Source organism: Squalius cephalus, assembly GCF_949319135.1.
Source record: "Squalius cephalus genome assembly, chromosome: 5".
NCBI classification, from domain to species: Eukaryota; Metazoa; Chordata; class Actinopteri; order Cypriniformes; family Leuciscidae; genus Squalius; species Squalius cephalus.
The window spans coordinates 43,832,492-43,848,443 of NC_137126.1; the positions used below are offsets into that span (position 1 = coordinate 43,832,492).

Here is a 15,952-nt window from a genome sequence, read left to right on the forward strand (position 1 = left end):
CGTTCTATCGTTCGAAATATTGTTCCATCCGTTGTTCTATTGTTCTGTCTGTCGTTCTATCGTTCAAAATATTGTTCCATCTATCTGTTGTTCTATTGTTCTCTGTCTGTCTGTAGTTCTATCGTTCAAAATATTGTTCCATCCGTTGTTCTATTGTTCTGTTTGTCTGTCATTCTATCGTTCGAAATATTGTTCCATCCATCCGTTGTTCTATTGTTCTGTCTGTCGTTCTATCGTTCAAAATATTTTTCCATCCATCTGTTGTTCCATTGTTCTCTGTCTGTCGTTCTATCATTAGAAATATTGTTCCATCCATCCGTTGTTCTATTGTTCTGTCTGTCTGTTGTTCTATCATTCGAAATATTGTTCCATCCGTCGTTCTATTGTTCTGTCTGTCTGTCGTTCTATCGTTCGAAATATTGTTCCATCCGTTGTTCTATTGTTCTGTCTGTCGTTCTATCGTTCGAAATATTGTTCCATCCGTCGTTCTATTGTTCTGTCTGTCTGTCGTTCTATCGTTCGAAATATTGTTCCATCCGTCGTTCTATTGTTCTGTCTGTCTGTCGTTCTATCGTTCGAAATATTGTTCCATCCGTCGTTCTATTGTTCTGTCTGTCTGTCGTTCTATCATTCGAAATATTGTTCCATCCGTCGTTCTATTGTTCTGTCTGTCTGTCGTTCTATCGTTCGAAATATTGTTCCATCCGTTGTTCTATTGTTCTGTCTGTCTGTCGTTCTATCATTAGAAATATTGTTCCATCCGTTGTTCTATTGTTCTGTCTGTCTGTCGTTCTATCATTCGAAATATTGTTCCATCCGTCTTTCTATTGTTCTGTCTGTCTGTCGTTCTATCATTCGAAATATTGTTCCATCCGTCGTTCTATTGTTCTGTCTGTCTGTCGTTTTATCGTTCGAAATATTGTTCCATCCATTGTTCTGTCTGTCGTTCTTTCGTGCAAAATATTGTTCCATCCGTTGTTCCATTGTTCTGTCTGTCATTCTATCGTTCTGTCTGGCTGTCATTCTATCATTTAATATATTGTATCAAAAAGTAGAACACCCCTGCAAATGCCTAGAAACGCCCTAACAACCACACAGCGCTGCCCTGGTATGAATTTTATATGGTTATTTTGTCATTCAACATTGGAGCCTGATAGCCCCTCCGTTACGTAATTAAAGCTGTGACCGTTGAGTGCATGAAGTGCCTAACATTCCACGTCATAAAATAGTTTAAGTTCGCGAATTGGGACGCATCTACTATCTTTCTGTAAGGCCTATAGCATTTAATCTGTTACATTAAAAAAAGAAAACTTTTTCCAGTTCTTTCATTCCACTTACATTCATCATTTATTCCATCTTTCCCTGCTTTACTTCCTTCTCTCATTAATGTGTTTTTCTTCGCTTCCTTCCCTCCGCCTCGTTTCGGTATGATGGCTGGTGATGTTTTTGTGAGGGAGTGTGTCATACTGCTTACTCACTGGAAAAGGAGGGGGGAAAGTTTGAGTTTGCCCCACTTTTCTGTGTGCCATTCGGGTAACTCTGCCGCTTTGACCTGGATTCTGCACAAGAGCGATCCACAAGACTTTCAATTCAAAGAATCATTAGACAGAGTCTCTCTCTCTCTCTCTCTATTATGTCTGTGTCTGTCTGGACTCTTGTTTTAATAACTGTGCCATATCCATTGAGAAAACGAAAAACCTCAGCAATTAATATTAAATAAACACATGAAAGGCAAAGGATTTCATAATTCACCTACATTCACAGAACATCCTCCGCAGAGACTCCCGAGGCCAAGAACGGTGAGCCAAAGCACAGAATATGCATAAGTGTGCTGTTATTAGTACCTCTCCTCATCATGTATTAAGGCCTAATTAGACGATCACAGAGTAGACGCGTATCGCAGGGGATTATTATGTCTGTTCTGATTCAGCATCTTGTTTATCTGGATTTTAAAGAGTTTATGAGATTCTTTTCTAGCCCATCAATGCAGCTTTTCTCTTGCTGTAAGGGGAGGACACACTGTACAGTGTAAAAGTTTGACTCATGAATATTAATGAGCTGATTTGGTAATTGGCATGTAATTGGGTGCTAGCCAAGGAGGTCCACTAGCATTCCCCCTTTTGTTAGCATTCCCATTCATCTCATTTGTAGTTGCTCATCTGGTTTTAGACTCCCTGGAAGTGTGTGATGCAGTTCATCTTTCATATCAGGCTTTAAATGTCATAACGGTTAGTCAATATATTGCCAAAACCGTGATCCAACTGTGTATGAGTTGGCGAATGAATTTCATTCCTCCTCTACAGCTTAGTGGAATTGAGAAATATTGACTGTAATTGCCATGTCTCCCAGTGGTGTCGATGCCCTGGCAAGGGACATGGCCCGACATTTATTTTAAACACATGAGTGGTTTTAATTATAACGATATTTCATCAGGGCCTATCAGTGGCAATACTAGTCAGATTGAGCTTCAAACTGGCATGAATAACACACTCTTATTAGGCAATGTTTCCCTGCCAGTGTTTATCAGCACACCACCAAAACTTTGGAAACATTTTCACTTCATTTCTGAGATTTAAGACCTAATTTTGGAGAATGCCGTAAATCAATAGTTATTGTCAGATGTTTTGTGTGTGGCTAAAGGTATTAAGATGACGTAACCTTTTTTGTCATGTAGTTTCACTTATGTTAGCTTGCTTTATGCGCATTTGCATGTTGCATTTGACAGTTTGGGTGTTATTTTGTGGCCATGCAGTGGACAGAACAGTTGTACAAGTAGTTTTCATAATGAAAAATCTACCACTTTTGTACTCTATTACAATATGGCTACTTTTGTATTTTGAATCATTTATTGAACAGACAAACAGATAAATATTTGAATTAAGGGATTAGATGTTTCAAGAAGACCCTTAAAGGAGAACTCCGGTCAATTTTAACATTGAGCTAATTTTCTTTTGTAAATTTGGAGTGCTGTCAGTACAGAGAACAACGGCAAAAATCGGTGTTGCCTACACCGTGTTATCCTCTTTTTAAAATTTGCACCCTGTTGACTTCAATGGGGCAAGTTTTAAACCTGCTTTTAGCCTCTTAACATCCTTGATGTGTCATTACAAGTGCACAGCCATGTTGAGTGATTCCTTCAGAGTGAACACGGTGAATCTGACTGCAGTAGATGTGAAAGATATGAATAAAAATGAAGTTAATTCAGCCAGCGCACATACCTATATTTATTTCCTGTTTCCGGTCGAAGTCAACAGTAGTCGATTGTCGAGTTCACACGCGTGATCATAGGTAACTAACTAACTAACTGCGCGAACTCGACAATCGACTACTGTGGACTAGTTCACGACTACATTTGTCATTTGTACTGCATCTGTACTACAAGTGAATTAGTGAAAAGTATTATTAATACTATTTTAATACTTGTAGTACTTGTAGTATTTCATAATTAATGAAAAATATGGAAATATTTTCAATATTTATTTGATTAAATAATCGTCACAAAAGCTGGGACAGAGATTGGTCTTGCGCATGTTGCCCAGTTGGGTCCCGCCAAGTGGCAAGCGCAATCCTTTATGAAATTCATATGGGCAGTTAGCATGGGGCGATAATTGAACCCGTAGACAATCCTTTATAGGGCCCTTATACCATGGTCTGGGTGAAGACACGATTCTAAATGGGTGCAGGGTGTCCATTAAAATGTACACCTAGGAAAGGCGTCCCGTCAATTTGCCTGATGACAGTTCTAAATGATTGCACTGGCTCAAACTCACTGATCAACTGCTGCGGTCGGGTCACTGTGGCCACGTTGCTTGGCAACGCCTGTATACGGGAGATATTAAATAGTGCGCTCGACTTAATAAATAAAAACCCTCACGATTTTTACTCTAAAACACATTAAAGTATTATTAATTGATTAAATATTTCTTTCTTTCGTAAGTGACCATGGTATAAGCGGGATAATGCTCTTCGAGGTGTCCATTAACAGAAATTAATGGACTTCGCGGAAGCAACCGTCCTCCGCGTCGTCCATTCATTTATGTTAATGGACACCTCGTCGGGCATTATCCCTTACATATTTCAGCCCATTTCATACTCATATGTGCCCCACATACAAATATTGGCTGGGAAAGTACTCAACATTAAATCCCATTTAAAAGACTGTACAGACTGTGTCTGTCTCTCACAGGCCTCATTTTCTCTTTTGTCAAATTAAACTAAGGTCCATACTAATTTTATTAAACAGTAAAATGAACATTGTAATGAATAGTCTTCAACAGGGGGTCTGTATATCATTGTTTGATCATTGTTTGATTAGTTTAAGATGAAACTAAAATACAATATTAAGCCAAAGCACCGGAAATTGGTTGAAGACACCCTGCTGGTTTATTGTTTGACCAGTGAAATTATTTTCAATGCTTTTCCAAAGCAAGAAAAGTTTTGCACTTTTGTGTTAAACTTTGTGAGAGAAGGGAGATTTGGGCTCTGGCAAATCGTATTTCATGCTCTCTAGCTTCTAGCCTGCTAGGTAAACCATCAGTGTGGTTTGCAATTACGGCTGTAATTCAATTGACACTTAATCACCCACTGCAGAATGTAGCAAGAGAGTTTGCGCTCTAAACCTGCAATCAAACCGCTGTGATTTTGAATTACGCTGCATAGTACCGCTAGAGATTGCCTCTCTTGAATTATTATAGCTTGTCCTCCAAGAACAGCAGCCCGTGACGGGCCGTGAAAAGCCTGTTTTTGTAATTTTTAGCCTATGTAATAGATCAAATAATGTAACTGAGAACTGAGAAATATTGCATTTGAGACACTTGCAGTTTTCTTCCGTCTGTCAAAGCAAACGAGAGAGCGATAGCTCACGCTTTGACATTGATATTGTGTGACTGCTTCTCAAAAACTGAAAAGAATGAAAAGATATTCATGGCTTGCCAAATGGACTGTCCTTTCCTCTGAGAATCTTTTGACCCTGGATTCATTCTGACACCATTCATGTTTAAATGTGTTAAATGTATGTCTTTTCAAATGTTCCTCTATGAAACATTTTAAGAGTAATTCATAGCGCGACACTTTAATTTAAGTTCTTATCCGCAGTTTCGGTTACTTTCTTTTCTTGTTTCAAGAATTATTATGTGAGCGCTCTCTTTACCCACACTCACATACTCTTATCCTCAAATGTAGGCGCTTAACCAAATGCAAATGTAACCTAGTTGAACGTCCTACCATACTAATTGGAATATATTACTTTTAATGTTTCGGCGGAGCTTGTGGAGAGGTCTTCCCCTTGCCATTTAAAGGTCCGTAACTGGACCCAGGGCTTTTTTTGCAGCCCAGTTCATTAAACATACCCTATTCCTTGATTCACTTTATATTGTTTTCATTTTTATAAAGGCCTGAAAGCAAAAGCTCAAAGACAGTAACTATAGGAAAAGTAACTATAGAAGTCAATGGCTAAAAAAGAAGGCTCTTTAAAGGTTCTTTACATGTAGTAACAGTTCTATTCAGAACCGTATCGTCCTGAAGAACCCTTTATATGCTGAAATGGTTCTTTGTCTTAGAGTTTAGGGTTCTTTATTCCCGCCTTTTTTGGTTTTCAAATCTGTAACTGTCAAAGCCACTCCTCATTACTGATTTTCTGGAGCTCAGCTAACTACACAGACTGTCAACATACACTCAACAGGTAAATGATTTCTTTCTTAAAATGTCTATAAATTATAACTTTAAAAATTGTAACGGGTTTCCTACCAATCATGTCTTTTTCTATTTTAGTTTAACATAACATGTGAGTGTGAGCAGCTCTGTTCAGGATACACAAGGATACTCATCTTCTCTTCTGGCAACTCATCTTCTCTTCTCCACAACATAAGTAACAGAGATATGGAATTTATAATCCATTTAGTTTGATTATTTTTATTTTTTTAATTATTACTTAATATTTAATTATATGCCTAAACACACCCAGTCACAAAAAACATCTGACAGCAATCTCATGACTTTATCAGTTTTCCTTTTAATACGGTAAAGGGCTCATACTGTAAATTTTTGCTAAATTTGGCATAATTGTTTACATAATCAAATGTAAGAGACACAATGTAACTCTAAACTCAATTATGTATTTCAGATGCTGGCACGTATCATAACCTCGTCATCTGCAGAGAGAAACTGCCACTCAGAATACACACATAATGAAAGATGTAAAGACATCATGGAAAAATAAATTCATAGGTTTGGAACAACGTGAGGGTGAGTAAATGATGGCAAAATTAAAATTTTTGGGCGAACTATCCCTCTCACAAGGTAAAGAGTAATTGTGAGTTTCAAATGTTATTACCAAAAAGTATTGCCAAAATGGAAGTTAAACTTTAATCCATCAGAACAGAAAGGGCGACTAATTCTTGAACTGCAATCAAAGAGATAACTGCTGTTTTGAACATAATATTATGCAGGTTACCAAGTATATGATTACACTGTGTTGCCGAAGCCACAAAACCAAGTGGGCCTTAATGGTTGTGATGGTATATTATGTAAGCTGGACCGGACACTTACCCAAACCTGTGTTTGTAGTAGTTCAGAATTTGCGAAGAGGGGTTAATTGCCACTTAATGTCAAATTATATCTATCTGCATAATGTAACGTGGGTGAGCTGAAGCCCTACATCCGAGTCGATCTCTACCTGTTTGCCTCTGCCTGAACTGCATTAACCTCACTGATCCATCAGCAAGAGACCTGATGCATCCCACCCACACCCAGGAATGTAATGAAGTCCATGTGAGCGGCACATCCGAGTTCTTTATTTATCACCCGGCTCCTCTCAAGCGCTCTTAAAGCTGATGATGACCTCTCATGTGTGATGTCATGCTGTCGCGCTTGTATCCCGCATGCAGGTAATGAGCATTTTTTGAGGGACAGTCAGGAAGTGATTTTGGTTGATGGTTTTCTGGGTCAGGAAAGGGGTCAGAATTGAGTCGTGCCAAGGATAGAGCCTGTAAACAGGTTTGAATCGTGAGTTATGACATCCAAAATGTCATCTTGTCTGTTTGACTTGCAGCAAGCAGGTAGTGGGGTTGTTGTGATGGGTTTTGTCAGAGGATGTTATTGACTGAGATGTGGATTGTGAAGCACATCATGAGGATATCCCTGCCTGTGGTGTGCGGGTCGCACTGATCTATTACTGTTCTCCTACAAAGTGCATCATTCACTGTTTAGGTATTGCATGTCATAATGTGCTTTCTCTCTCTCTCTCTTTGTGTAGCATTCGCTCTCGCTTCCTCCTGCGGATGTATAAACATAAATACATTGCGGTGCACAATGCAGCAAAACTATGTCATCTCTATAAAGGTCAGCCGTGTAAAATCAAACCTCTTTTTCCTAGAGAAACATAATGGGAATGAAACAAACAAGAAAAGCAATACATCTCTCTCTGTCTGTGTATATCCATGTGGCAAATCCAAATGAGTGTTTCATAATTTTTTTTAATGTTTATTTATTATTGTTTTTAAATGAAAAACAAAATCTAGAGGGTCTGTGTTGAAACGCTGCTGTCAATCACCAATCGTGGGAGGGGCGTCGATTTTGTGACGTCACAAAATCGAACGGCTTGATTTCAGAGGGGGTCAAACATATAAGGAGATTAAAAAAAAAACACTGGATGGATTTTTATCATTTTATGATGGTTGTGTACAGGCACTGCCAACACACATTTCAGTACAATCAACTTGTAAAAGTGCATGTACCATTATATGACCCCTTTAATAATTGGCTATTTTATCATTTGGATTTTTAAATTGTGTCTTTTAAATGTAAATAAACATTTGAAGAAAACAGCTCTAGGTTTTCTTTCACAAACAAGCGCTGATTGTATGGTGCATATTAAACAGTTGGTTAGACGCTACAGGTGAATAGAGTGATAAGTGGTTAAGATTCTTCTTCTCATTTACATGTTTTTAAATAGTCGGTAAAAAAAAAAAACTTTTTTCAGAAGCAGATATTATGATGTTGCTCCAAAAACATGTTAATTTAAGAAAATACACTGTTAATGTCCATGCTTTGTGTCATAAATCAAGAAGTTGAATCATTTAATATATTTTAAAACTTATTTAAAAAACTTTAGTGGAAAGTGAGAAAAAATATTTGTTTGATAAAGTGAACAAGTCTAAGAAGACTCATTTTAAGTGCAGTCTTAATCTGGCCACTTTATAAGGTTAAACTGTTCAACTGCTCGTTAATGCAAATATCTAATCAGCCAATCACATGGCAGCAACTCAATGCGCTTAGGCATGCAGCCATAGTCAAGATGATCTGCTGAAGTTCAAACTGAGTTTCAGAATTGGGAAGAAAGGGGATTTAAAGTGACTTTGAACGTGGCATGGTTGATGGTGCCAAATGGGCTGGTATGAGTATTTACTGGGATTTTCACGCACAACCATGTCTAGGGTTTACAGAGAATAATCTGAAAAAGAGAAAATATCCAGTGAGCGGCAGTTCTGTGGGCGAAAGTGCCTCGTTGATGCCAGATGTCAGAGGAGAATGACCAGACTGGTTTGAGCTGATAAAAAGGCAACAGTCTCATTTACTGCTGCAACTGCAACATTCAGATGTAAGGGTCAGAATTTGGCGTAAACAACATAAAAGCGTGTATTCATCCTGTCTTGTATAAACGGTTCAGGGTGCTGGTGGTGTAATGGAATGTGGGATATTTTCTCTGCATACTTTTGGCCTCTTAGTACCAATTGAGCATCGTTTAAACACCGCAGCCTAAGTATTGTTGCTGATCAAGTCCATCCCTTTATGACCGCAGTGAACCCATCTTCTGATGACTACTTCCAGCAGAATAATGCGGCGTGTCACAAAGCTCAAATCATCTCAAACTGGTGTCTTCAATGGCCTCCACAGTCACCAGATCTCAATTCAATAGAGCACCTCTGGGATGTGGTGAACTGGGAGATTCGCATCATGGATGTGCAGCTGATAAATCTGCAGCAACTGGGTGATGCTATCATGACAATATGAACCATAATCTCTGGAATGTTTCCAGAGCCTTGGATTTATGCCATGAGGAATTAAGACAGTTCTGAAGGCAAAAGGGGGTCAAACCCAGTGTTAGCAAGGTGTAGCTAATAAAGTGGCCGGGTGAGTGAATATGAGTATGCATACAAAAATAAAATAATCTTTTTGTGATTTTTAATAATATCAGTGTTATTGAGGATGTTGAAGAAGAAAATTAGCCTGAAATATATTTTTAAAAATTCTTGAAATATTTAGTTTGGCATGCTTTTGCCTGTAGTCTATTAGCTGAGTATCACACACGACGAGTTTTTGACGCTTTGGTGCACTTCACTATTCTTCAGATATTCAGAGCACGTATATCCTCTAGAGCCACATATATCAAAATTCCCATCACAGGAAATTATTAGATGGTATCCTGTGGTAAATAGTTTGCTTTGGCTTTGCTTCGCTTGAGCTTAGGCTGTGGCAGACCGAAGTGTATTTCCCAACGGAGGAATGATCAAAGCAGACTCCTTTAGGATGCAGTTTAAAGAGTTAGCATGGGATTTTATAATTGATGGATATTATGCATAAGACTAGATATTGGAATATCAATTTTGCACATTTTTACTTCAGTTCTGCTGACTAAAAATCAACCAGCACTTTGCAAAAGTAATGTGATATTTTCTAGTGAAACAGTATTCAGCTGGAAAAAATAATGAGTGGACATCAGTTTATTTTGACCATTTCTTGTGACCAAATGTCTTTTTTTTTTACATTAAAAGTCCCAATTATATTATATAGGCTACATTCTTCAATAATTCACTATTTGTTTTCCACAAAAGAAAGAGGAACAACATGAGGTTGGTGGGTTTGGAACAACATGAGGGTAAATGATGACAGAATTTTCTATTATAGGTGATCTCCCTTTAAAAAGTGAAAAAAAAGAAAGAATTGTACGATATGACCTTTTAAGCCACTTTATTAGTGCATACGTGTAGCAGTGCAGGGATCACACCTCATTTCTTGATGTCAGATTGAGGTGAATTAATCTCGCCCCTGGCAGAACGGTCAAACGGGGAAAATCCACAGGACGATGAACAAAGCTTCAGACAGCGAGAAAGGAGGAGAGGGTCAGAGAGATAGAAAGTACAATACGAATGTGGACAATGTGATAGAGAAAGACGTGGTGGGGGGAAAGGGAGAGAAACAGCGAGAGCGATAAAGAAGTTCTTCTGCTGCGGCAGCGTGTGAAGGCTTACACTGCTTGTGGTGGAGAATGTTAATGGAACAGCAGCTCCGTTGCAGGGATTTTCCACTCAAGCCCTGGGAGAGCTGCCTGACAGGAGAACTAACAAACAACAAACACACACACCCGCAGAAATCACACTCAAATGACTAACAGGGGAGCTCCTCGTAAACGGCACACAGAGAGACACACATTTGCGAAATATGCGAATGAAAACAAAACGAGCCAATATGCTCACTCAGAAGATAACAGTTCGGTTTAAACACCCTCAAGGTGAATTGAACGTTGATATTCAAGTCGTTGATTGACAGGAATATTGTGTAGAACAGAAACCCAGAAGGATAATTTATTTAGGCCTACAGATTAAATTACACTTGCCATTCAAAGGCCTTTTATCCCATGAAATGACAGGTATTATAAGTGATGAAACATTCATTGCATCCTACTAAAATGTGCGTGCATGGAAGATTGCTGTATTTGTGTTTGCAAATGGATTGCTATTGGCCTAATAAATAAATAAACCACGCATTCCCATCGTGTCAAAATATTTGAAGGCGGAAAATTGAAATGAATAGGATCCTTCAATGTGACAGACACTGCGGCACAATTTTACGGATAAAATAAAATAAACATCAGGTCGGTGCAGTTTCTGGCCATTAAACATTAGGTAAAGATGAAATCTGCAGGAGGAACACTCACAGAATCCTAATTTGAGAACAGCGCGAGATCTGCTGGAGCATCACGTATTCGGTGGGCCTCGCTGATACGGATTTGCTGAACTATTTGCGTTCATAAATGTTATATGCAAATGAACACTGTTAGTTTGGGATATCACGTTTTTAATATGGATGTTAATTGGAAGGCATTGTTGGCAACCTGTGAAAGGCAGAATGTGATTGGAGTGATTGATGCGTGGCAGGTTTCTGGTGTCGAGACTAGAGGCCAAGCCGTGGTCACACTTCACATTCACTCTCACTCATTCATTTTCATTTCAAACGCATGTTGACACGGGGAACCGGAAGTCTGTAATGCTTTGAAGTTTTGCAGTCTGAAGTAATTTTGCATGCTCAAAGCCTTGTGTGATCACAGCTTAAGCCCGGTGTAATAGGGAACTTAAGATATTCTTTTTTTCCTTTTTTCAAAAGTAAAACAATAAAAAGGAAATCTCTTATGCTCACCAAGACTGCATTTATTTGGAAATTGAATGTAATAATATCATTTTAATATTATAAAATATTATTGCAATTTAAAATAACTTCTATTTTCAACATATTTTTATACCATTATAACCTTTTGTAACATTATAAAATTTAATAATGTGTACATAGTTTTATAAACAATTTTAAATATACTTTGAAGATCTAATGCTTATAATATCAACTGCAGTAAATTGTAGCAAGATAGAATTGGCTGGCATCAGATGGCATCAATATAAAGTTTTGTCTATTTCACATTTAGTAATGTTCTCAGTAAAAGAAAAAGAAAATGACAGAGAATGATTAATAAATTATAGCTGGTGGATTTCTGTCAATGTCTGGAAAGAAATGAAATAAGTCAGAAATAAAACGAGAAGTGATTTCCTCAGAGACTTTAATATTTTACAAGGCATTCTGAGGGTTAATGGAGGTCTCTCTCGTGTTTTGCAAATTCTGCCCAAACTGTCCATACGCCCTTGAGAGATGCTAGTAGGGCTGAAACGATTAGTCGACATTGTCGACAACGTCGACAATAAAAAATTGTCGACAAATATCTTTGTTGTCGAGTAGTCGTTTGATCTCACGTGACCTAATGTAAGGGCCTGCAATATCGCGATTTGACCGCTACGACGCTGTAGCGCTAGAGTGTAATGCAGCCGTTACAAATGCTATTGCGGTAGAAGAAAACACAGCGCGAATTATGACGGAGTGCAAACGAATCCGAACTAGCAAGGTGTGTGAAAGTTTCACAAAACTTCAAACCAAGAATGCTGTCATGTGCAATACATGCAAGGCGGAACTTGCTTTTCACGGGAGCACAACATGCATGTTAAAGCACTTAAAGAGGAAACACCCCGGCACAAGACGAGCCAGTTAGAGGTGAATGTTCTCCAGCTGGAGCTAAATAACTAGCAGTAAATCTCTTTATTAGAGAATGCAATACTACTAATAATAGCAATAATATTAACAACAATAATAATATAATTACAGTAATGTGATGATTTATTTTAGCATAGAATAAAGCTTGATCGAGCTTAGTAGTCAGGGCTGTTTTTATTATTAGGTATTACAGTCTTATCACTTTGCCTGTATTTTGTTCCATATTCATGAAGACTTACAAAATGAGATGTTATGAAGAATATCATGTCAGTTAATTTGTTATACTGTAAATTAAAAGGTGAATGAGAGTGTCTCTGTCAGCTCAATTGTCATGTCAATTTTTTTATTTTATTTTATTCTTATAATAATTGTTTGCAGTTTAAGTTTGTCTGTAATGCAGCTGATTATTTTTTTGTTTATTTTTTTCTATTGAAAGAGAACAGAATATTTAACCAATGCTTAGAGCATTTGTGTGTGATTTGAGTTGGACAGAAATCTGGAAACTTAAAGAGAATGACCTGTTTAGTTGACTCAAAGATCATTAAAAAAAACATTTCAAAAGCTGAAGTGATTTTCTTTTTTTATATATTATAGTTAGAATATGTATAACTCAGTGTTTTAACTAATTGAAAAGCTGAATAATCGTTCCAATCTTACTGATTAGTCGGCAAAATAATCGATGATTAGTCGATTAATCGTTCTAATAATCGTTAGATTAATCGATTATCAAAATAATCGTTTGTTGCAGCCCTAGATGCTAGGGTGCAGTTCTTCAGTAAGTCATGAGATTCTTCAGTGAGATCTGAAGCGATTCTTCACCCTCTCCAGAACCACTCAGTTCTGACAAGAGGTGGGCGATTTACCAGTAGACACTATTAACCGGTAAAATTTGTCAGTAGGTATAGACTACCGTCTGTATTGCGGGCACACTTGCATGACGTTGCTGTGCTGTACCGTCCTGAAAGCTTCATTTGAATGCGTTTTTAAGCATTGAGCGCAGTAAGCACTAAGCAGAGAAAGACAGCATTTCGCTATATGCACGCGTTATCTGAGAGATGGTTTCTGAGCACTGTCTGAGAGACGCGCACACTAAAGCTGCTCATAAAGTGCGTGAGAACTTGAACTGAGTTCTTTTTTGGGCTTGAACATTAAAAACACATACTTATGTGTCAAAATGACCGTCTTTGCGAGTAAAAAACGCACGATATTGGATCCATGCATTTGGTCTTAAAGTGACAACAGCCTAATTTACCTGCTGTCGTCTGTCATTAATGTTAATCAAACAACAAAACAGAAAATATCTCACTGCTCGACTGAATTACTTTTGTACCTTTAATACAAGAATATGTGTACATTTGATTACTTGATTCAATATATTTAAAGTATTTCTTATTTCTAGTGCTTGAAGTTTTTCAGGTAGGTCCATTTCATTTGTGTCTTTGTTCTATTGTAGTTTAGATGCTTGTTTCATTGTATTTCCTTTATCACTGTTTACTTGTTTTTAGTACAAGTTTGTTATAGCAAAAATAACTATATCGTTATCGTGAAATAAAATGACTCATATCGTGATATAAGATTATGGTCATGTCGCCCTCCCCTAGTTCTGACTGTCCCAAACAATGTTCTCAGAAGCCCTGGACCACATTAAAGGTGACAGTGGCTAAATTGTCTCGGTGCTACATCAGTGCAGGCTGTCAAAGTGATTTGCTGGGTGGATTTTGCAGGGTTGACTTCAGAAATATTGCTATTCAAATCACATTTTCCTGAATCCCCACTGCAATGTGGCTATGACTTGTGCTTTAAATATAATTGAATTCAGAACTTTTATAGAAGTGGTTCCTTGTGGGCACAACTGATGTGATTGTAAACTTTTTGGAAGGAGACTGATACTGCATATGAGACATTCAAATCATGGTTGTGTTCTTCAAAAGAGCCTGAGCATGCATTGGCGGTGCATGGTGTGATCCAGATGGTGAATTGCTTTAGTGAAACATAATGAACACTATGGCTTTAAAGCCAATGACACGCGTAGTACCTTAATTGAAGGTACAGAGAGACCTGGACTATATAATACAAATAAAAGGGTACAAATAATGATGCATCAGTGAACCAAGGAGAAACAAAGCCCAAATCTAGATGGAAATAAGCTAGAGAGAGAGAGAGAGAGACAATATGAGCTTCAATTTAAAAATTGTCACTACAGCACTCTGTACCTTCAATTAATGGCATATCAATTAATCATATTCTGCATTCTTAGAAATTTTACCCCCACTGAAGTCCACTTATAATGTTAGTCAAATTTTCTTGCACAAAAACCATTTATGTTTTTGTTTTGCATGACCATTTTCTACTCTAATGACACATGAAACTTATGTTTATACAAGGTTCAGGGTAATGGTGAAAGAGCTATTCTGTAAACTATATCTAAATAGTCTATAATTTCAAACATACTTTAGAATCAAACTATAAAAGTGTAATTTTTAATGATGCCGGTGAATTGCAGATCTGGTGCAAACATATCCACATCACTATCAGATGCTTTCTTAACTGCACTTCGGAATTAAACATAATCGCAATTGTTACATTTCTTGCTATTTCCATTCTTACTTATGGTTGTGACATCATAACTATAACAATAGAGGGTATGTGCGTGACGTCACCATCAGCCGGAGTGACTGCGGTTACGCCCACTAAGTGGCAAAAAGACTGAGCGACAGCATTTGTTTTCAGCGTGAATGAAAAACACACAAAACGCATCTAAAACGGGAAAGAGCTTTGCCATTGACTGTACAACTAGATTTGACAAGAAATCTGAGGTATATTCGCTGACTCCAGGCAGCGAAAGGTGGATTTGCAGTTATCATTTTGTGTCAATATGTTGAAATTTGGGATTATATATATATTGTATTGGCAAATCATCAATTAAATATTTACCATCGTATATTCTGCATAATTGGATGATTTAGACCTACCTGTATTATTTATATTAAGCGTTCACAGGCAAATTTTCTTTATGTGTTTCCCCGGTGGAGAAAGCACATAAAATTGTCAGCAAACACGATTCCTGGCTGCATGTCTATATCCATGGATCACTGGATTTTTGGTAAGTTGTAAGGAACGCTATATTGAGTCCAACCTTTAGTTTAAACTGATAATTGTTCGTTTTACTGCTGTTTTCGCAGTTTCCCCTATTAAATCCAGTCGTGCAGCAGCTCTTCTGCCACTCAATCTGGCCGAACACGCCCGTGTTCCGGGATAGTGACGTCAATGCATACCCTCTATTTTAATAACCATTTTAATTTCCATAATTAGTCTGGCCTCAATGCCTATGCAGTATCTCTGTCTTACTCTCATCCTCCTATCCAAACTCTCTCTTTCTCAAAGTCACTGGGCATCAGCGGCACATGGAGCATGTGAACAGCTGTTAATGAGCACGTGCAGCACCTGTTGGGTACGTCGCCACATCCTCCCGACACGACTCTCATTAGGAGTGACACTTCAGCTGGCCTGTGAAGTGTCTCGTTAGCGACGGGTCAAAATGCCGTGTGTCATTCAGCCCGTTTCACCTGGCGATGCCCAAACTAATGTCTTTGTTGGCATCGTGCCGCAGCATCTACCCCTCTCCCCTCTCCCTTCGCAGCAT

General features: G+C 38.0%; 1 protein-coding gene across 2 annotated transcripts in view; it reads left to right on the forward strand.

Annotated features, from left to right (window-relative positions):
- LOC307159210 (uncharacterized protein) overlaps positions 1 to 15,952 on the forward strand; it is a 40,050-nt gene that overhangs the window by 14,348 nt on the left and 9,750 nt on the right. Inside the window, exons 8-9 of one of the 2 annotated variants that reach the window (XM_079872438.1) lie at positions 5,770 to 5,866; positions 6,122 to 7,338. The exons of the other annotated variant lie outside the window; for it this stretch is intronic. Of the exons in view, the coding sequence (XP_079728564.1) occupies positions 5,770 to 5,866; positions 6,122 to 6,186 (162 nt within the window). The 3' untranslated portion in view covers positions 6,187 to 7,338. Of the gene's footprint in view, positions 1 to 5,769; positions 5,867 to 6,121; positions 7,339 to 15,952 lie in introns of those variants that run through there. 2 annotated transcript variants of the gene reach the window in all.